The sequence below is a fragment of the Suncus etruscus genome, chromosome 11, assembly GCF_024139225.1.
Source record: "Suncus etruscus isolate mSunEtr1 chromosome 11, mSunEtr1.pri.cur, whole genome shotgun sequence".
In the NCBI taxonomy this organism is placed as follows: domain Eukaryota; kingdom Metazoa; phylum Chordata; class Mammalia; order Eulipotyphla; family Soricidae; genus Suncus; species Suncus etruscus.
Window position 1 is genome coordinate 69573013 of NC_064858.1, and position 23699 is coordinate 69596711.

General features: G+C 35.6%; 1 protein-coding gene across 1 annotated transcript in view; it reads right to left on the reverse strand.

The window, feature by feature from the left end:
* The window catches only part of OTOGL (otogelin like), a 156867-nt gene that overhangs the window by 49444 nt on the left and 83724 nt on the right, over positions 1-23699 (reverse strand). Inside the window, exons 29-37 of the mRNA XM_049782954.1 lie at positions 15198-15314; positions 13146-13302; positions 12400-12426; positions 10210-10377; positions 7900-8178; positions 5774-5891; positions 2135-2214; positions 1793-1816; positions 1351-1415 (exon numbers count right to left, since the gene is read on the reverse strand). Of these exons, the coding sequence (XP_049638911.1) occupies positions 1351-1415; positions 1793-1816; positions 2135-2214; positions 5774-5891; positions 7900-8178; positions 10210-10377; positions 12400-12426; positions 13146-13302; positions 15198-15314 (1035 nt within the window). The remainder of the gene's footprint in view (positions 1-1350; positions 1416-1792; positions 1817-2134; positions 2215-5773; positions 5892-7899; positions 8179-10209; positions 10378-12399; positions 12427-13145; positions 13303-15197; positions 15315-23699) is intronic.

Below are 23699 nucleotides of genomic sequence, written 5' to 3' on the forward strand. Positions count from 1 at the left end.
TGCTATCCACAGTTTTCCCATCTTGGTGAAAGAAATGTCAACTTTAATTCCCAAGGTAAAATCTTAGAATACCTATGTGTAATCCTCCAGCAAATTCTGCAGCCTCAGCTTTCAAAATATATCTAAAATCCAGACATGTCTCACCATCTCCAGTGTTATCTGCTAATCTACCTCATCTTTTGCCCAGGTTTGTAAAATAGTGTCCTGCTGAAATCTATGTTTCATTTAGATCAACTCAACACAGCACCTAAAATAATCCTTAAACCTGCCGGGTCATACAATTCTTTTCTCTATTCAAAACATCTTTTTATGCTCAAACAGTGTCTTTCTGTGATTTTTAAGATGACTATCATTCTTTACAATTGTCTATAAGAAGGTACATTTTCTATTTTATTCAATTACTCAATCGCCTCCTTCTAAATTTTTTATTCCTCTCATATATTTTGCACATTCTTACCACTTGTACTTATCAGTTTCTTTTTATTGTGCACTTACTATGGCTCTTTGCATGTTTTACTCCCTAAATTTCATATGTTAAAATTTACTTGGCAAGGCTGGATTTCCTAAGTATCTCATTGAAAATATTCTCTTTTAAATTTCTTCTTACATTTTATGTAGCTGAGATTTATATCCAGGCATAATTTTTTTTCAAACTTTGCTACTGTTATGGCCATGAAACTTAAATAATAGTTGGTCAGAAATTATGCTCAATGAACATCTGTTTAATTAATAAATATGTTATGAAAATGTTTATCAAAAAAATAATTGCTTGTTAAATGTGGTACATTTAGAATAAACTGGTAACTACTCAAGTTAGGCTACAAATGACTAGCACTGCTGTTCAATAACCTTATCATTTTTCTTCTTCTTATCAATATATCATCTAGCATATCATGGATGCTTAATACCTACATGTTTGACTTTCATAAAAACATTTAATTTTATTTAAGAATCACACTTAACACCTGATTTTAATTTAATTTGCTGTCTTAGTGTAATCAGTGCCAAACAGGCTGAGGATTCTTCAGTATCCACCTAATTTTTAGTTTCCTTTGCTAGTCATCTAACCATCACACTTCTCCTCCAATCATCTGATGAATTTGTGTTAAACCTCATTATCTTGTATTTAAATGGCACTTTACAACTTTTCAATATAATTACATCAATAATCTCAAGAAATATCTGAATCAGTTAAGGTATAGAATTAAAATAGAATGCATATTCCCTATATTTTAGCAAAACAGAATACATCAATAAAAAGAATTAATAGCATTTGTATTATAATAACAGAAACCTCAACAGGTGTTATAAGAACATGACAAAGAATCAGGATTGACAACCTCATCATACCTCACAATCCAAACCTGGTGTTGGTGTCAGCATGTCAAACAAAGTTGGAGTAATCGCTTCTGGACCTGTTAAAAATTAAATGGGTTTATTCCATTAGTAAAACCAAGTACTAAGAAACTCTACTAAGATATTTTATAGATGTATTTCAATTTATTTCCACAAGAACACTGTGACATAAAGGATACTAATGTTATTTTACAGAAAATAAAACTATCTTAGGATACAGGATAGGAGAAGAAATGCAAAGGAGGTGGGTCAAGTGCAGAGGGCACTAAGAAAATACATCCTCTTAAACTTTGTAGAACAGTGGTATCTACTGGTCTATCTAGTCTTGAAAAGAGTGTTAGAACCAGCATCTGTTACAAGAGTTCCATAACAAGTTTCATCATAACCAGTTTAATATCTAAAATAATACCTATAAACTTGGGTAGCAATGTCTTACCTGGTGCTGGTTCTGGAGGTATGCCTAAAATAAAGCAAAACACTTTTTCATAATATGTTTCACTTACAGTTAGACCCACATAGTTCACATAGAGATTTTTTCAGCTTTATGAAAAATATTTTGGTAGAGTAAGCAAATGCATGAGCAATGTGAGAGGGAAAGTTTAAAAATTTAGAAAGTAATTAGTAACAAAGAAACCACTTGAAAGGATATAGTAGAAGAGTATTATAAAATTATTTTATTAAATATTTAAAACATTTTACACTCACTTATAAGTATAGAAAGAAAAAACATTTAAGTGCTTGACATTTCAAAATGAAATTAAGTAAAGTTCACACTTACAGTCTCCTGGAAAAACACATTTGAAGGTGATTTCATCCAGGAGCATATTTTTAGGACAGTGAGGCAAGCATCCTTCAACTCTCCATATAGAAAAAGAAATCATTGAAAAAGGTTAAAGTACAGACTAGCTCTTGCTTCTAATATATGCACCTTAGATTTATTTTTTTTTAGGTTTTACTCTTCTGATGGTCAAGCACTAAATACTGAATTTTTTTCTCTACCATCAAACCTTTCCTCATTTTATACAATCACAGTCAATGGGTGATAAAGGGATAAATCATTCATAAGTAAGGAACAATTTAAAAATAAACTATTCCAAATACATACTATGGCTAGAACACACCCAAACCATATTTATTTCTTTAGTTGGTTGGTTTTGATTTGGGGACACACCCAGCAGCACTCTGATATACTCCAGAATCTGTGCTTAGAAATTACTCCTAGCAGGCTCAGGGAACCATATGGGATACTGAAGATATAACCTGGGTCAGCCATGTGCAAGGCAAATGCCCTATCTGCTGTGCTATTGCTCAGATCCACTAAAGCTATGTTTAAAAATAATAGAAAAGTGCATATATCATTGTGATTTGAATCTTTATTTATTGCACTATTAGTTTCCACTCCTATATTCCCAATGATATAAATCCATTCTTTGTATAGACTGGCATTGAGCATGTTAAGACAAATTGTAGGAAGCTGAGTAAAGGTGATATTTGACCCTGAAGCTTTTCCTGCATTCTACCCACTCTGAAGAAGTAAAGATCAGACAATAAAAGCATTGATGATGGACTTCAACCCTCTTGAGGAAGGTTATGTATGCAAAAGGAACCAACTGCCCAGGAATAACTTAAAAATCAAGCTGCTTGCCCTCCCTTACAAGGTGTCCATATCCTCCTAATGACTCCCAGTTATGGCTAGGAACAGATGCGTGAATGTGAGCGGAGGAGCTTTCTGCTTCACACATACAGTAACAATTCCTTCCATGCATTGACTGTTACCTAAAGAAAAAAAATCATGGGCATCACCCTGTTTTCCTATTCCTTCATTCCCGGCTAGTCTTGTAGTGATTCCAACTCAAGATTAACTCAACTGTCTAGAAATGCGGCTTTGGACAGTGTGAGTTCTCTTTGTTTCTCTAAATTTGCTTCTCTAAAAATGCAAAAAGCATAACTGCCTGTTTGGGGTTTTTTCTCCTTTTATTTAAACACCATGCTTACACAGTTGTTCATGATTAGGTTTCAATCTTACAATGTACACCAACCTTCACCCATGAACATTTCCCACCAGCAATATTCCCAGTTTCCCTCCCACCCTTCTACCTGCCTGCCTTTTTCTTTCTTTTCTTTCTTTTCTTTCTTTCTTTCTTTCTTTCTTTCTTTCTTTCTTTCTTTCTTTCTTTCTTTCTTTTCTTTCTTTTCTTTCTTTTCTTTCTTTCTTTCTTTCTTCCTTCCTTCCTTCCTTCCTTCCTTCCTTTCTTTCTTTTCTTTCTTTTCTTTTCTTTCTTTCTTTCTTTCTTTCTTTCTTTCTTTCTTTCTTTCTTTCTTTCTTCCTTCCTTCCTTCCTTCCTTCCTTCCTTCCTTCCTTTCTTTCTTTCTTTCTTTCTTTCTTTCTTTCTTTCTTTCTTTCTTTCTTTCTTTCTTTCTTTCTTTCTTTCTCTCTTTCTTTCTTTCTTTCTTTCATTTCTTTTTCTCATCTTTCTTTCTTCTTTCTTCTTTCTCTCTCTCCCATTTCTTTCTCCCCTTTCCCCCTTTTTGACACTATAGTTTTCACTACTGTTAATGAAGGGGTAACTAATATCACTTTACTCTCTTTCAACACCCAGTTCTTGTCCAGCATGATAATTTCTATCTATCATTGTTATAATGGTCCCTTCTCTGCCCTAAATGCACTGCTCCACTCTTTATGGTAAGATTCCTATTATGTACTTGTTCTCCTGGCCCAAATATCTATTGTTTCTAGATTTTATTACCATAATTTTTTATATCCCAGAGATGAGTGAGATTATTCTATGTATGCCTTTTTCCCTCTGACTCATTTACTTAGCCTAATGATACTCTCCATATATACCCATGTATAAGCAAATTTCATGACTTCATTTTTTTCATTGCATAATCTGTTTAATAGCACTAAGACTGCACATGTATATTGAAAATATTTCAAGGTTTCTTGTGTTGTGGCTATTTCTCTAGCCTTTCTTCTGTACTATCCTTTCCTTCTTTGTTTCCATCCTCTTATTGAAGCCAGGGAGGTTCTTGAATGATAAACTGCATGACCTTGATTAATATATCTAGAACCTTTAGTGACATAGATTGATTTATTAAAAATATTTTCTCATACTATTGTTTTTATTCCTGTGTTCTATTTTACAGTAAACCAAAATTTGGGTGCATATGAACCTTGTCTCCATTTTTCTCTTTTCTTATTCTACAAGTTTCTAAATTCAAGGATAAATTTTCATGCTCAAATTTAAAAACATCAAAATATAAGTTGTTAAGTTTTCTTCAAGATACTCCTCTTAACATCCCCTTACCTCCATAAATGGCAACTGGGACCTTTTGTTAATTGGAATCTTTAAATTATTTATTTTTAATAGTTTACATTACAAAGGTATATAATATCATAAGGCTCCATTTACAAGTTGTTGAAGGTTAAGTTTAAGTCCTTAACTCTTTTTATCCTCTAATTTATATAATTCAAGTTAAAACTATATTCAAAATTTGTTAACTTTTTCTATAATTTTGAAGGACTTCTCACATCGACTATATATTTTATTCTATACAATTGAATGAGTTAATTTCTAATCTTCTCATTTTTAATATAAAAAACAAAAGTAAATATTTTCAGGGAGAGGGCACACTTGACTGCTCAGGGCTTATACCTGACTTTGTTCTCTGTGTTCAGGGATCACTCTTGGAGGGGCTCAGGAAAACATATGTGGTGCTGGGGATTGATCCCAGCTCAGCTACATGCAAAGTAAGTGCCTTATCTTCTATACTATCTCCAGATAAGAAATTTACAAAATCTAAATTAAAATGTCACTGAATTTAAAATGATACAAATAAGAGGTAAAGCCCCTACAGTCCTATATGATTTGCCTCCCCTAAGACTGTCCAGCTCCAGCCCTTATTTCTCTCACATTCTTCCTTTTCTTCAAATTACTGGCTTCTTCGTTTCTTTCACACTTACCTTATTATAAGCATGTTTTCAACTAAAAATCTAGTGTTAAATAGCTGCATACACACAAACACACACACAAGCACACACATGCACACTTTATGTTCTCCTTTATTTTCATAATACGCTTAACAACAAGGTACATTAAACATATCACATCCAACCACATATTGCATTCAACATTTCCATTTTCATTTGTTAATTATCTGTACATTCTGAACCCAAAATAAGCTACAGAAGGACAGATTCTTTGTCTATTTTTTCTGCCTTCGTGAATTTGGCTAGAAGAAAGGTTGGCACATAACTGCCCTTGATAATAATTGCTTGAGTAAAATGAACCAACCTCAAAAATTACATTACAATATTACAATCAGTATTTTGAATTTTTTAAATTTAGCTGTTATTGAAAACATAATCTACAGTGAACAATAGAATATTCTCCTGGAGGTATTAAATATGACTTACGGTGGGAGAAATTGACATGCCAGCGCTTCGGGGTCACTGCAGGTTTTAAAGCAGGGAGTGGCACAAGGCTCATATCTCCACTCACACACCCTCCTGTAAGGCACCGCTGCCTGCAGCTCTGGAGTGCAGAGACAAAACCGAGACTGAGCATATGTTTAATGGGACAGACTTCTAGATTGAATTGGGGAAAGAGATGTGTAAAGTTCCTCTGTGAAATACATTTCAGTCAAATGAGCACGTCCACTATAGACAACATAGAGTGGCCTGTCGGTGACTACTTTGCTCATGAGCCCAGGGATCTTCCTGAATAAGCAAACATTTGATGCTCTGGATTCTCAAAGAGTGGATCAGTGCAGTTATGACACAGAAGAGACCACTATGATAGTGATAGTTGGAACCGATCACATTGGACAAGAACTGGGTGCTGAAAGGGGGTAAGCGATATTCATGTTTCCCCTTTGATTAATAATAGTGCAAAACACAGTGTCTGAAGTAAAAATGAGAGAGAAGAATAAAATGCCTATGGCAGAGGCTGACAGGAGGAGGACAGGAGTAAAACTGGGGACAGGAAATATTGGTAATAGGAAATGTTGATGGGTGAAGGGTTTGTATATTGAAAAACTAAAACTCAGTCCTGAATAACTTTGTTAATATGGTGTTTAAATTAAAAGAAAAACGAAATTTTAAAAGAAAAGAATCTCAGTAGATTTTTTTTAAATCTTTGGCCAGAGAGATAGTGCAGCCAGTTTTATGCAGCCAACACAAGTTTAACCCCGACTCTGCATATGGTCTTTTTTTTTTTTCTTGATCACACCCAGCAGTGTCAGGGGTTACTTCTGGCTCTATGCTCAGAAATCACTCCTGTCAGACTCGGAGAACCATATGGGATGCTGGGATTCTAACCACTGTCCTTCTGCATGCAAGGCAAATGCCCTACCTCCCTGCTATCTCTCCAGCCCTGCATATGGTCCTTTGAACTCTACCAGTAGTGCTCTCTTGAGCTCAGAGCCAAGAGTAAGCCCTGAGAAAACTGGAAGCTAGGAATATAGCCCACTCTCTCTGTGCAAAGTTTAATGTCAGAGTCAAGATTTATAGAAATACACCAACTATGTAAAAGGCATATGACCAGGTCTCTTATACTGAGTTAAAAGAGTTAAATAAAATTAAATATTAAGTATTACGTTTGAAACACCACAAAGAACTCTAATACACTGGAGATATAGTACAAAGGGGAAGGCTCTTGCTATACATGTAGCTCATCTTCATTCTATCCCCAGCATTACCTATAATCTTCCAAGTTCTTGTAGGAGTTATCCTTTAGTACAAAGCAAAACTCTTGTTTTATTAAAAATAAGTTTTAAAATAAATAAATTTTAAACACCAAAAGAGGTAATAAGATTTTTCTCTCTTGAATTCAGGAAATCTATGACTGTAAAAGGGTAAGGAGCTCTAGGACATAAGATTGAGCTGCTGTTGGGGTAAAAAAAAATCTTTAAGAGATCAGAATACAGAAATCTTGAATTGAAAGGACAGAGATAAATATACTATTTTTATCAGCAAGATTCAGGTTAAAGAGAATTTTCCTCCTAGAAAAGAAAAAGCAGATACAAACAATAGACATCGGTAAGAAGCAAGTGAATTCTAGTTCCAAAGTCTAGCCCGCAGTAAAAGTTAAAACAGGGGCAACTAACTAATAAGGGCAACTAATAATAAAGAAACAATAAGGCTGTTCTAATTTACCAAACATCTTTTGCTGGCCTTGTTGCCTTGTTTTTCGTTTGGGCCACACCAATTAATTCCTGACTCTGCTCAAGGGTCACTCCTGCCATAGGGTACTCAAATATCAGGATTTGAAACTTTGGTCTATGCAAGGCAACAACTTTACCCACTGTGTTATTTCTCCAGATTCCTAATTTACCAAATATTTTATGTACCATAATTTTTCTATAAAATAAGCATCATTTCTCCAATTTTACAGACACATAATCTGAGTGACAGGGAAGTTAAGAAACAATCCAAGATCATGCAACTCTTTAAATATTGAGGAGATATAAAAGTTAAACCCTAAAATAGTCTGTTTAATAAATTCTATATATATTCTCTTTTGAAGATATCTGAAAGCCTACCTTCTATGCTGAAACTACTGGAATGTTTAAATTCTTCAGAATCATCATACTTCAAAGCTTTGACACTTGAATCTGAAAATACGATGAAAAAGCCTTTCCTGCTGTATAATTCGAATGCACTGTGACCAGGAATCCAGAGGCCCTGATGGTGGAAAAAAGTGGCTTTCCGATGAAAGGCTGAATTTTCCTCCCAGAGTTTCAAGCTAAGAGTGTTGTCATCTTGGACATAGAGGAAGTAGTTTGGCCTTTCAGCAGATTCCAAGGAGACCAGTGCTAGAGCTTGAAAACAGAAAAGAGTAATTGACAATGTTCAAGGATCTCTGAGAAGGCCAGTCACCAAATTGGCTTTATCAAATGGGGTCATAAAGCTGGCAAAAATAAAGCTGCACAACTGTAGTAGATAATTCCCATCACAGAGATTTCAGAAATGAATTAATTATACAATTTCAGAGAGAAATGACAGCATTTTAATACAATGGATAACAATGCTAGCTCCCACAAAAATCAGCTTTTGCTGAGTCTTGTCTTTTAAACTATTTATCAGGTTTAGGGCAGAAAAAAGAAATACCATCTTAAAAATCCAGAAGGTTTAACTTTCACAAGCATATCAATGGTTAATTGGACACATGTTTATCTTGCATACTTTAACATTTTCAAATGCATCAAATTTACAAATGATTGAGTGGGATGATAGGAAAGAATAAAAGAATAGAGACAGCAATTTAAGCAAAGAAATTTGTTTCAGTATCACTGGGTTCTTAATGAGCTGATGTTTTGCAAGTGATTTTTTTGCATCAAAAGACTGAGCAACATTCTGTCCATTTCCTATTAGATGATCACATGGTTAGTGAACAAAACATATAATAAATATCAACCTTTTATTATTTGCTTAAAATTTTCTCATATTAATAAAAACTGATGATAACATTTTAATTAATTTTTTTTCATTTCTCATATCTTAGTTTGTCATTATTTTGTTTGGAGGCCCCTATTGGCAGTGCTCAGTACTTACTCCTATTGCTGCATTCAGGGATCACTCCAGTTCTTAGGGAATAATATATGGTACCAGGGACTGAATCTAGGTCAGCCACATTCAAGGCAAATATCTTACTTATTGTTCTATTACTCCATTACACTCAGTTCTTAGTTTCTTCAAACCAAAGTGTCTTAATTTAAATATATTAATACTTTTCCATTAAAATATTTTTATAAATCAGACAATAGAGTACTCTAAAATATAGCATGATATTCTAAGTTCTTTGGGTATACTAAATATTACAAAGCCTTTGACACAAAACTGAAGTTCCCAAAGAAAGGAAAGGAGGTTTGAGGAGAGGATGGATTAAAGGTAACATATAATAATAATAATGCAGAATCTGGCATTTGGGTGGTTAGTGAAAGAACAATGATTTGTACTCTAGAAACATAAACCTTGGCACTAATGTTAATTATGTTACTGCAACTACATTAAACAATTAGTAATTTACAAACTTTTACAACTCCCCCCTGTTGAGTGCTAGAATAAAGGAAAAAGAAAATAAAAACATATAAAAGGAATAAATTAATATAAATGGCATAGAAATTAGACCTTCAGGTTGTGGTTAGTGTTATTTTAGATTAAAAATGACCAAGAAAAATCTTTTTACCAGGAACAAACAATTTAGTTTTCCTGGAAAATTGGGAGAAGTTGAGGACAAGGGAAATTAGGTTCTTACATTCAATGAATATTTCCTAAGCTTATCCAATATACAAGCATAGTTCTATGTAGAGCTAGTATAGTGACAATGGAAGCCCCACTTCACCAGATAAGAATAGGATACTGATCTAAAGGGACAAGTGGATATGACAGTATAAAGACCATGTCAGAAACAATAAGGTCACATAAAGGTAACGTATTACCAATGAATGTCTATATTTTGATGTATGTTCTTGATATTTAATATTTGATAAATCATAAATTTTTATTTACCTTGGCACTAAAATTCTCCAAGTAAATATTAACTCTCTGAGCACTATTTTACAATTTTTTTCAGTCAAGTTCTAAGATTAACCCTGAAAATGTAAGCTATTTTTAATTTAAAACTACAAGCAACTGCATCTATTAATATTTATATGTAAATAAATAAACTCAAATATTATTTTAAATACAAAGGAGAGAGTTGATGCATATACCAGTATTATATTTTTCTTTTTTATTTAGGAAATCAATAAAAATATAAATATGTTTGATTCATAATTAATGGAAACTATATAAATAAATAAAAATATGAGTAAGTAATTTTCTTATCTTCCAATTTAAACTGTACTTACATGATACCTTCTCTTTGAAAAGGCCTGGAGTAATCATAAAAGTAAAGAATAAATCACTATGAATTCTGTTTCTTGGTAAAGAGAAAATGCTTCGACTGGTCATGTTGGCTCCTAGAACAAGGCCACTCTGCCCATAACTAGCCAACATATATGGTCCTTCTCCAAGACCTAGTTTAATCCAAATAAGAGAATTATAAGTTTGCATAAGATATTTTTATTTTGAACTGTCCATTAATAGAAATCATTTTAAGAACAAAGCATTCCAGCAAAAACATTATGCATTTAAATATTTGTCCCTGATAAAATAGCCAAACTCTTCAAAGTTAATGACTTGGGACAATTTTAGGCATATTTAGATTACATAATTTAGAAAAGATACACAGGTATTATGTGTGTATATGCATATTGCATATATATAAAAGAGTGCTAGAGGGGCCGGCGAGGTGGCACTAGAGGTAAGGTGTCTGCCTTGCAAGCGCTAGCCAAGGAAGGACCACGGTTCGATCCCCTGGCGTCCCATATGGTCCCCCCAAGCGAGGGACAATTTCTGAGCTCTTAGCCAGGAGTAACCCTTGAGCATCAAACGGGTGTGGCCCCAAAAACCAAAAAAAAAAAAAAAAAAAAAAAGAGTGCTAGAGAGAAAGTTGATTAATTTTCTTGAAACTTCAAATAGTCTCATTTGTATAAAGAAGTTAATCTAGATATTCTTGTATCCCATGCTCAAATATTCTGATTTACTTCTAACAAACCATGTATGACTTTATGGCAAATATTTTGAAAATATTAAAAAGTTTTTTATTATTAATTGTATAAAAACAGAATTCATAACTATAATATACATTATTTTACTCTTCTAGGAAGTAATTATTTTTATCAGTATATTTATAAAAAGGGAAATAACATAAAACAAAAAAACAAGTCAATGATCTTTACTTATACTACACTTCTCACAAATTTAAATGGCCTCATTTGGAGTAGAAAATATGGATGATAATAAAACTGCTAGTGATTTACTATAGTAAAATACTAGTTTAAAAATGTAGTAACAAACCTGAGTTGGCCACGTGCAAAGCAAGTACCCTATCTGCTGTACTATATGCAAAAGCAACATAAATTTCCAAAATAAAAATATACTACAATCTATGAATACATTAGATTGGAGCCAAGGATGTGATTGAAGAGCATCTGCCTTACTCGTATGAGACCCACAAACTCCAAGCTCTATCCAGATACAGTCCTGAGCACCATTAACACCACCAAGTATATAGATTTGCATAAAACATATAAATACAAACAAAGTACTATGTAAATTATAATGAGGTACAATTCAAAGTGATAAAAACACAACTAATATTTAAGGGTCAGAGCATTTCCTGAATATGTAATTAGGAGAAATATATGATTAAGAGAAAAGACAAATAAACACGTTTATTTTTTTATTTTTACTGAAGAGACCAATAGTCAAGGGACAAATCTATTTGTATAAAAATAGTTTCTAAGTTGATAAATTGACTCCCACTTGGATGTCTTGCATCTAGCTTGTTTTTATATATTTCACTGAGAGTCCAAAAATAAAAAGTATTGATTAATTTTGTTCAAGACTAAGTATCATTTCCACCATCTACTTAAAACAATCATTTCCTAAAGTGATTAGAGTATCAATTATATCCTATCAAAATAACTATTAACTTAAAATATGCATAACAATTTTAGAATATTAAAGTCCTGGTTCATTGACATAATAACAATTAAATCTTTATATACTTAGCAAATATCTTTTTTTTTTTTTTTTTTTGGTTTTTGGGCCACACCCAGCGATGCTCAGGGGTTACTTCTGGCTGTCTGCTCAGAAATAGCTCCTGGCAGGCACGGGGGACCATATGGGACACCGGGATTCGAACCAACCACCTTTGGTCCTGGATCGGCTGTTTGCAAGGCAAACACCGCTGTGCTATCTCTCCGGGCCCTTAGCAAATATCTTAAAGTAAACATGGTGTTACTATACATAGTTTTTGCTACAATTGTTTTCCAGAGAATAAATTTTAATACAGATATTTAGAAGTTTAAGATGCAAACTTTTTCATTCTGTTTTTTATCAAACTATAAACTATTCCCAACATGCCTTGCAAAAATCTTAAATTTAGAAACAAATCATCCAAACAATATAGGGATATGATTTACTTAACATACCTTCATTGTAATATTCACAATCCAGTGCTAAAAGAAAAAGAAAAGAAGTAGTAAGCTATGTAAGAAACTGACAATTTATTTGAACATATACTGAATGTAGACATTTGCTTATCAGAGACCATGGAAAAGAACACAGAATTATATCATCTTTCAAAAACTTCTTTGGAACAGGATTCTTTAACTAAATAGTGGTACGATCATTTAAATCTCGAGATATCATTTTATAGGTAGGCAAATGTCCCAACCAATTTAAATACCGGTATGTCAAATTAAAGTGTTAAAATCATAAGCAGATCTTCAGATGACAGTACCTACACAGTTAATTTTTTATTTTATTGTATTTTAATAAGATTTTAATTCAATCATTATGAAGTCTCATATCTGACTGCAAATTTAAAATGATGTTTTCAAATACAGGTTTTTAAACTTATGGAGTGAAACTTGACAGCTTTAATAGGAAAATAGTTATAATCAATATCTTTGAGGATGGTATGTAACATTCTAGAGTTCAACTGTGATATTGACAATAGCCAAATAAGAAACAACAAAAACAAAGATCCATTTTTCCTTTTTATAAATCCTTTGTTGAGAGTAGAATTGTGCTTTATTGTCAAAGGAATATCATATACAATAACTTGACAGTAATAAGGTTTGCAGGAGTTTCACAGGTTTAGCTCTAAGATGAACCACCTGAATCTCCTTGTAGAGTCCCTACCAAATGGTCTGATGCTGAGCAGAGCACTTACAACAAGTTGTGGAGGGTCTCCAGTGAACTGGTACCCCTTCCTGACAGCACTTGTAGGCATAGGCTGCCACAGTCGTGCACAAGCACTCACAGTCCCCACCCAGATTGCAGTTGCACGTGTCTTCGTGGCAATTTTTGGCAAAAGAAGTCACATCAATCTGCAAAGAAAGTGAGAGATCTATTTCAATGAGTGCTGAATAAAACTGATTACAGCTCAACCTTTTCAAGAAAATGAACTGGTAGTTTCCAATTTTCTTATTACTGGCTTAACACTGCCACCTAGAGAGTTCTTTATGTATCCAACAAGAGAGGAATTCTATTAGAAATTTAGTAAAAATGTCAGAATTTTTTTTACACTTGCAAAGCTTTTAATTAGGAAATAAAAAGTAGTTTTCAAAAACATGTACCAACACTGAGTGATTACACTTTGACATGAACTTAACCAGGCCCTCCTTAGCTTGGTTCCAATTCACAGAGCATAAATACCACAGATTCATGACATGCAAAATGTTAGATTTTTTAAAAACTGGCAAAAAAAAACATAGTAAAATTAATAAGTAAATGTAATTTCAACTTCTACTATATACTGTTAATATCTGGGAGTTCATTGATGGAATATTGACATGTGCATATGGTATTAAGCAAGTTCTTGTTTTTCAATAGAGCTTTTTTTTTAACATCAATATTTTAAACTACTTTAAACTCTGTTGGGACTTAAAATAATTTCAAAAGAATTTTAAAAGTTATCTTTAAAAATAAATGATATAATCTTAATCTAAAGCATTCTAAGTGTATACAAGTAATATATGTATCACTAAATAGGTACTAAATATAAAATATGTATACTTGGGCATCAGTAAGTGTGATACTCAGGATTTAGTCCTAGCTCTGTGCTAAGAGATCACCCCCGGAAGTGCTCAAGGAACCAAATGTAGCATCAGATATGTTATGTTCAAGGCAAGGAACTTAACTCTATACTACGTATATCTCTGGCCCGCTGGTTTATATTGCAATTATATTTTTGGATTGAAGAGAATAATCCTGGCAATATCGTCCTAAGAAACTTAAAGTTACATTTCTTTAATAAGTCATTATGACTTCAATGATATATGTAACAATGTTCATAGAGCCATACCGTTAGTAATATTATGCAAATATGTTCCTTGATTAAAAATATAGAGTGAGAAAGAAAAATGAATTACTTCTACTGAAAAACTAACTTCTGAATTTGTCTTCTTAACCACTGTTAGGTAGTACACCTAAAAAATTAGTGGGCAGATGAATTCACTGTTCTATTCATGTCAATATTATAGATATAAGCAGTAACCACTAAGTTAAGATTTAAATGTAAAATAAATTTTAGTTAAGATTTATTTACTGGGGAGTTGTCTCAAATACTCTTGGCACCAGAGTATAGTGAGGAGAAGGAAAGAATGAGTAGATGAGGAGTAATACAAATATAAAAGGATGAGGGTAAGTGGTCAAGGGGACCTCAGATCCATTGGTGAAGATTTAAAATAAAGGGACAGAAATAAATATCCAAGCCAAAGTCAACAATAATGTAATCAAGAGACCCAAACTCCAGCACTCTAAACTGTAAATGGGTCTGTTATAAAGGCAAGCTGGGGGCCTTCCTTTGTGGTGGTGATATGGAATAACCTCTGGGAACATGGAACATGGTAGAGGGAGATAGACACTGATGATGGAATTGGCCTTGATTCATTCTATGTCTGAAAATCAACTATGAAAGACTTTGTAAAACATAATAGTTTCAATAAAATTAAAAATTAAAAATTATTAAGTACAGAACTAAATATCCAGGACAGAGTCAACAACAATGAAGTCATGAGACCCAAACTTCAACAATCAAAACTTAAAAATGGGCCTGTTATGCTGGGTAACTTGGAGCAGAGTTGGTGGCATGGGATGCACTCTGGAAACATTGGTGGAAGGAGGTCAATATTGGTGGTGGAATATTCCCTGAAACATTGTATGTCTGAAACTGAACATGAAGAACTCTGTAAATCACAATGGTTTAAAAAAAATCATTTACCACATTGCGACAAGGAGCAAATATGTCGCTATACAAAATGGAGCATTCTTTCTTGGCATAAGGAAATTTGTTTTGATGTGCCTCGCAGGGTTTAAACGATTCACTTGGGTTTTCACACTGTTAAAAAAAAATTAAAGAAGAGAATTTTAATGGTAGTTTTAAAGCAAAAACTAGAATAATCTAACTTGACTACATCCTTTAATATTGTATCTAGTATATTTTTAATTTTTTAGATGAATTTTTCTTCAAGTGCTTGAACTCCATCAATTCAAACTCAATAGCATATATTCTATTTGTAAGAGTAACCAGACATGTTATTAATGGCAGTAGGGTGAAGGTAAATATTTTAGGTTGTCTTAATGCATCATCTACATGACTAAAAAGGCTAAGATCACAAACTGGTCTTGCCTTTAATTTTGACCTCTTTCATTTCTGTATCAAGAAATCCCCTTGGGAAATTTTATAGACTTGAGAAGCTCAAGTGTGTCCAACTCAAAGTGTCCCAAGAAAGATCATGACTTCTTCATTACCAAATATAAAAACAACTTTTCAGCCATCACCTTATTTTACTACTTTTGATTCTGTTTGACTTTGACTTCTTAAATACTATCCCTTATTTATTTTTGGTGATTTCATTTTCTTCTGAATTTTCTCCTAATTCTTCAGGTACTGTTCAGCATTTTCCTTCCATCTCCTTTCTCTGCAAAGCTGGATCCTCAAGCCTCTATTGCCTTTATTCTATAAACTTAACAATTATTTCTACAACTTTAACATACCAGTAATTGTCATGCCCGTATTACCATTCAGATATATTTTTCTGAGTCTCAAATTTAGACACATAAATATCTAGGCCACTTTTTTTTGTCAAATATTCTGATCTCTGTGCCATTGTCCTTTTACAACTCTCACCAACTACCTCAGGAAAAAGCTCCTTCAACTCAGTTAGCCAGAACTTTCTGCAAAAATTTGAGACTTTTATGAATCCTCCAGATAATGTTGATGGTAAAGTTTATGTCTCTCAAATTTGTATACTGTTCCAATTTCTACTAAGTTCATATTTTAACTAAATTATAAAATACCACCATATATCTGAAAATTCACAACCCCACTAATATCGCAGCCATTATGTGCCTTGTTCATAATTTTTAGCTAATGAAAATTAAACAAACAGTATTACAACTAATTAAATAGAAACCAATCAGGATTGAAGCTGTATCCTTTCAAGCATAACAATAGACTAAAGAATACGTAGAAGATACGAACATATTTGTAACCATGGTGCTTAAATAAATTATTTTTAAAAAGAAGAAAACAAATAATCAATTTTACTATTTCCTGAACTAGTTCTGAATTTCTCAAGGTGTGTCAAATCAATTTCCTTAGGAAGTTATTAACATAAAGACACAGGTGTTTCAGTAAGTTTACAAATTATTTAAGACACTTCTCTTCCTTAATAGATTATAATGCCTCAAGAAATTTTAGAAAAGAAATATGTTTAATTCAGTTAATCTGTTCCCAAACATACAGTTCTTCACAACATCCACAAGAAACAAATCCCATTCGGGACATCCCTAATACTGCTCGAACACCAACAAGTGCCAGCTCTAATATGATATCCTGACAACGAGGAAACTGGGAACAACTTGACCTAAGAGCAGGTTATCCTACCTCACCAACTAACGATAAGACAAAATCAGAAGACTTGTCACCCTTCGGTCTGTCCAAATGCCAAGATCGCAATTTACAAATGACTGGCTGATAGAACCATGACCTGACTATATGTATCCTGGGACCAATAAAAAAGGCCTACTCTAGGGATTGAGTTATGACCTGCACAACAACCATGACCTCTAGCTCCAGAGGTCTGTCTGAGACAATTTGCAATGGAATGGGTCTTCTGGAAACATAACAAAAGACGCTATCCCAGGCCCAACCCTAGGATCAGTGCAAAGACCAAGACCACCAACCACAGAAGAAGGATTAAAATGACACTGAAGGGAAAAAAACCGGCTAACCTTTGCAAAAGCTGGCTCCCTGTGTGTGACACCAGGCGGGGAAAATCCGCGAAAGTACACCGGCCCAGTGGGGCTCAGCTGTGAAAGACTGTGAGTGTGACCTGTCTATGTCTGTCTACTGTCCTCTTGCGTGAAACTCTTGCGAGTGGGGCAAAAAGAGCCTCCAGAAACCTCGCTCGCCCAGACGCCATTTTCAGGGAGGGACTTCAGAGCATAAAAACCGCTAACCTTTGCAAAAGCTGGCTCCCTGTGTGTGACACCAGGCGGGGAAAATCCGCGAAAGTACACCGGCCCAGTGGGGCTCAGCTGTGAAAGACTGTGAGTGTGACCTGTCTATGTCTGTCTACTGTCCTCTTGCGTGAAACTCTTGCGAGTGGGGCAAAAAGAGCCTCCAGAAACCTCGCTCGCCCAGACGCCATTTTCAGGGAGGGACTTCAGAGCATAAAAACCGGCTAACCTTTGCAAAAGCTGGCTCCCTGTGTGTGACACCAGGCGGGGAAAATCCGCGAAAGTACACTGGCCCAGTGGGGCTCAGCTGTGAAAGACTGTGAGTGTGACCTGTCTATGTCTGTCTACTGTCCTCTTGCGTGAAACTCTTGCGAGTGGGGCAAAAAGAGCCTCCAGAAACCTCGCTCGCCCAGACGCCATTTTCAGGGAGGGACTTCAGAGCATAAAAACCGGCTAACCTTTGCAAAAGCTGGCTCCCTGTGTGTGACACCAGGCGGGGAAAATCCGCGAAAGTACACCGGCCCAGTGGGGCTCAGCTGTGAAAGACTGTGAGTGTGACCTGTCTATGTCTGTCTACTGTCCTCTTGCGTGAAACTCTTGCGAGTGGGGCAAAAAGAGGCTCCAGCGGAGCACGGCCGCTCCGCTTTGCTATGCGGCCGTGCACTCTTTCTAAGGAAAGAACTCCATTGCAACAAGAAGGAAAAATCATACTAAGAACGGCACTATATCACAGAAGCAAACATTTCTCTCCGGACTGTCTTCTCTGTTGCATGCTCGGGCCTAAGATTTGACCCAGTGTGAGGCATCTTCCACGGAGGACTCCCCTCCCTTAGAGGCAAGTCAGCCCATCCAGAAAGGGAGGAGCCAGAGGAGTGTGCTGCCTACATCATATAGACAATGAATACCACTACAACACATAGAAAAACCCACAATACAAGTGTGACAATGGGGAAACAACGCAGGCCAGCATCAGACATAGAGAATGAAGATGACAATTCTGAGGACCAGATAATGACTGAACAACTAATCAACCTCTCAGATAAGGACTTTAGACTAGCAATATGGAAGGTGCTCAACAGACTCCAAGAAACCATGGATCGAGTTGAACAGAACACTAATAAGAACCAAGAAAATATGAAGGCAGAAATGACAAAACTCCAAACTGAAATAACATGTCAACTAACAGGACTGAAAAAGTCAGTAAACGAAGTGAATGACAAAATGGATAAGCTCTGGGACAGGGTATCAGAAGCTGAGAATAGACTTGGTGCTGTGGAAGATGAGATACATAACAATTCCATACAGCAGGAGAGATTGGACAAAAAACTTAAAGCAAATGAGCAGACAATGGAAAAATTAGTCAAAGAATGGGAACAGACGAAAATAGAAGTCTATGATAAGATCAACAGAAACAACTTAAGAATCATTGGAGTCCCAGAGACCCAGGAAGAAAATTTCCAGGAAGAATCAATGGTCAAGAACATCATTAAAGAGAAACTTCCAGAGCTAAAGAATATATGTGATCAAATCCTGCATGCCCGAAGAGTACCAACCAAAAGAGACCCCAGAAAAACCACCCCAAGACACATCCTAGTCACAATGACAAATCCCACAGATAGAGACAGAATTCTGAAAACAGCAAGATCAAAAGGGGAAATCATGTTCAAGCAAGCTTCCCTGAGATTTACAGCAGACCTGTCACCAGAAACGCTCAATGCCAGAAAGCAGTGGTGGGATATTGTGACAAGACTGAATGAAATGAATGCTTCACCCAGAATACTATACCCAGCAAAACTCACTTTCCGGTTTGATGGAAGAATACATGGTTTCACAGACAAAAAACAGCTCAGAAACTTCACAGACACAAAACCAGTCTTAAGAGAAAAACTGAAAGACCTAATCTAAGACAAGACTACCCAAAAGACACACCAAATTTTGAAATAAAGATGGCGTTAAATCCCAGGACAATTCTTTCTCTCAACGTCAATGGACTAAATGCACCAGTTAAGAGACACAGAGTGGCTAACTGGATCAAAAAACTCAATCCAACCTTCTGCTGCCTACAAGAAACGCACCTGAATAGTCAGAACAAACATAGACTCAAAATAAAAGGCTGGAGAAAAGTTATCCAAGCAAACAACACCCATAAAAAAGCTGGAGTGGCCATACTAATATCAGATAATGCAAACTTTATACTCAGGAAGGTTGTAAGGGACAAAGACGGACATTTTATATTAATCAAGGGGTACGTAGAGCAGGAAGAATTCACTCTCCTAAACATATATGCACCGAATGAGGGGCCAGCAAAATATTTAATACAACTGTTGACAAATCTGAAAAATAATATCAACAACAACACAATAATTGTGGGGGACCTTAACACGGCTTTGTCAACACTGGACAGGTCAACCAGACTGAAACCCAACAAGAATATACTAGACCTGAGGAGAGAAATGGAAGAAAGAGGCCTAGTGGATATATATAGGACTCTCCATCCCCAGAAACCTGGATACACATTCTTCTCCAATGTACATGGGACATTCTCCAGGATAGACTACATGCTGGCACATAAAACATACCTCCATAAGATCAAGAGGATAGAAATTTTGCAGACTACCTTCGCTGACCACAAGGCTCTGAAATTATTTGTGAACTCCAAAGGGACTCAGAAGAAACACTTTAACACCTGGAAGTTAAACAGCCTCATGCTCAATAACCAGTGGGTCCGAGATGAAATCAAGGAGGAAATAAAAAGGTTCCTGGAAACAAATGACAATAAAGACACAAACTCTCAGAACTTATGGGACACAGCAAAAGCAGTACTGAGAGGAAAATTTATAGCTTTGCAAGCACACATCAGGAAGGAAGAAGGAGCTTACCTGAGTAGCTTAATGACACAGCTAATAGAACTAGAAAATGCTCAACAAAAGGACCCAAGAATAGGAAGACAGAAGGAAATAACAAAGCTGAGAGCAGAAATGAACGAAGTGGAAACTCAAAAAACAATCCGAAAGATCAACGAAAGCAGAAGTTGGTTCTTTGAAAAAATAAACAAGATTGATAGACCACTGGCAAACCTAACAAAGAAAGAGAGAGAGAGAAATTTGATAACTCGTATCAGGAATGAAAAAGGAGAGATCACTACTGATATGACAGAGATTCAAAGGGTAATCAGAAACTACTTTGAAAAACTCTACGCCACTAAAAATGAGAACCTGGAAGAAATGGATAAATTCTTGGACTCTTATAATCTTCCACGGTTGAAGGAAGAGGATGTAGCATATCTAAACACCCCCATCACCATTGATGAAATTAAAACAGTAATCAAATGTCTGCCGAAAAACAAAAGCCCAGGTCCAGATGGATTCACTAATGAATTTTATCAAACTTTCCAAGAGGAACTACTGCCAATCTTGGCAAGACTCTTTCATGAAATTGAACAAACAGAAACACTTCCAAATAGCTTTTATGAAGCCAACATCACCTTGATACCTAAACCAGACAGAGACGCTACCAAAAAAGAAAATTACAGACCAATATCACTGATGAATGCAGATGCAAAGATCCTCAACAAAATCCTGGCAAATAGGATTCAATGCCTCGTTAAGAAGATCATCCACTACGATCAAGTAGGTTTCATCCCAGGAATGCAAGGCTGGTTTAACATCCGTAAATCTATCAACATAATACACAACATCAATAACAAGAAAAATAAAAACCACATGATCATATCAATAGATGCAGAGAAAGCATTTGATAAGGTCCAACACCCATTCTTGATCAAAACTCTCAGCAAGATGGGAATGGAGGGAACCTTTCTCAATATAGTGAAGGCCATCTACCACAAGCCAGTGGCAAATATTATCCTCAATGGAGAAAAACTGAAAGCCTTCCCTCTAAATTCTGGCACAAGACAAGGCTGTCCTCTCTCACCACTCCTATTCAACATAGCACTGGAAGTACTTGCTATAGCGATTAGGCAAGAAAAGGATATCAAGGGAATCCAGATAGGAAAGGAAGAAGTCAAGCTCTCACTGTTTGCAGATGACATGATTCTCTACTTAGAAAACCCTAAAGACTCTATCAAAAAGCTTCTAGAAACAATAGACTCATATAGCAAGGTGGCAGGCTACAAAATTAACACACAAAAATCAATGGCCTTTCTATATACCAATAGTAATAAGGATGAAATGGACATTAAGAAAACAACCCCATTCACAATAGTACCACACAAACTCAAATATCTTGGAATCAACTTGACTAAATATGTGAAGGACCTATACAAAGAAAACTATAAAACTCTGCTCCAAGAAATAAGAGAGGACACACGGAAATGGAAACACATACCCTGCTCATGGATTGGCAGGATTAACATCATCAAAATGTCAATACTCCCCAAGGCATTATACAGATTTAATGCCATCCCTCTAAAGATACCCATGACATTCTTCAAAGAAGTGGATCAGACACTTTTGAAATTCATTTGGAACAATAAACACCCTCGAATAGCTAAAGCAATCATTGGGAAAAAGAATATGGGAGGAATTACTTTTCCCAACTTTAAACTGTACTACAAAGCAACAGTTATCAAAACAGCATGGTATTGGAATAAGGATAGGTCCTCAGATCAGTGGAATAGGCTTGAATACTCAGAAAATGTTCCCCAGAGATACAACCATCTAATTTTTGATAAAGGAGCAGGAAATCCTAAATGGAGCAGGGAAAGCCTCTTCAACAAGTGGTGTTGGCACAATTGGATAGCCACTTGCAAAAAATTAAACTTAGACCCCCAGCTAACATCATGTACAAAGGTAAAATCCAAATGGATTAAAGACCTCTATATCAGCCCCAAAACCATAAGATATATAGAACAGCACATAGGCAAAACACTCCAGGACATTACAGGCATCTTCAAGGAGGAAACTGCACTCTCCAAGCAAGTGAAAGCAGAGATTAACAGATGGGAATATATTAAGCTGAGAAGCTTCTGCACCTCAAAGGATATAGTGCCCAGGATACAAGAGCCACCCACTGAGTGGGAGAAACTATTCACCCAATACCCATCAGATAAGGGGCTAATCTCCAAAATATACAAGGCACTGACAGAACTTTACAAGAAAAAAACATCTAACCCCATCAAAAAATGGGGAGAAGAAATGAACAGACACTTTGACAAAGAAGAAATACGCATGGCCAAAAGACACATGAAAAAATGTTCCACATCACTAATCATCAGGGAGATGCAAATCAAAACAACAATGAGATACCACCTCACACCCCAGAGAATGGCACACATCACAAAGAATGAGAATAAACAGTGTTGGCGGGGATGTGGAGAGAAAGGAACTCTTATCCACTGCTGGTGGGAATGCTGTCTAGTTCAACCTTTATGGAAAGCGATATGGAGATTCCTCCAAAAACTGGAAATCGAGCTCCCATACGATCCAGCTATACCACTCCTAGGAATATACCCTAGGAACACAAAAATACAATACAAAAACCCCTTCCTTACACCTATATTCATTGCAGCTCTATTTACCATAGCAAGACTCTGGAAACAACCAAGATGCCCTTCAACAGACGAATGGCTAAAGAAACTGTGGTACATATACACAATGGAATATTATGCAGCTGTCAGGAGAGATGAAGTCATGAAATTTTCCTATACATGGATGTACATGGAATCTATTATGCTGAGTGAAATAAGTCAGAGAGAGAGAGAAAAACGCAGAATGGTCTCACTCATCTATGGGTTTTAAGAAAAATGAAAGACACCCTTGTAATAATAATTTTCAGACACAAAAGAGAAAAGAGCTGGAAGTTCCAGCTCACCTCAGGAAGCTCACCACAAAGAGTGATGAGTTTAGTTAGAGAAATAACTACATTTTGAACTGTCCTAATATTGAGAATGTATGAGGGAAATGTAGAGCCTGTTTAGGGTACAGGCGGGGGTTGGGGGGGGGAGGAGGGAGATTTGGGACTTGGGTGATGGGAATGTTGCACTGGTGATGGGTGGTGTTCCTTTTATGACTGAAACCCAAACACAATCATGTATGTAATCAAGGTGTTTAAATAAAAAAAATTAAAAAAAAATGACACTGAAGGAACAGAACTTCTAGAACCACAAAGAAAGACTTCATCATAAATTCCAATCCCTGACCTGTGCAGACACCGAGATCTCTAGATACAGAGGTCTGATTTCATCATCCAGGATGGAGCAGAAGTCTTCCATACACCACAAAAGCACCAAGAGGAGAGT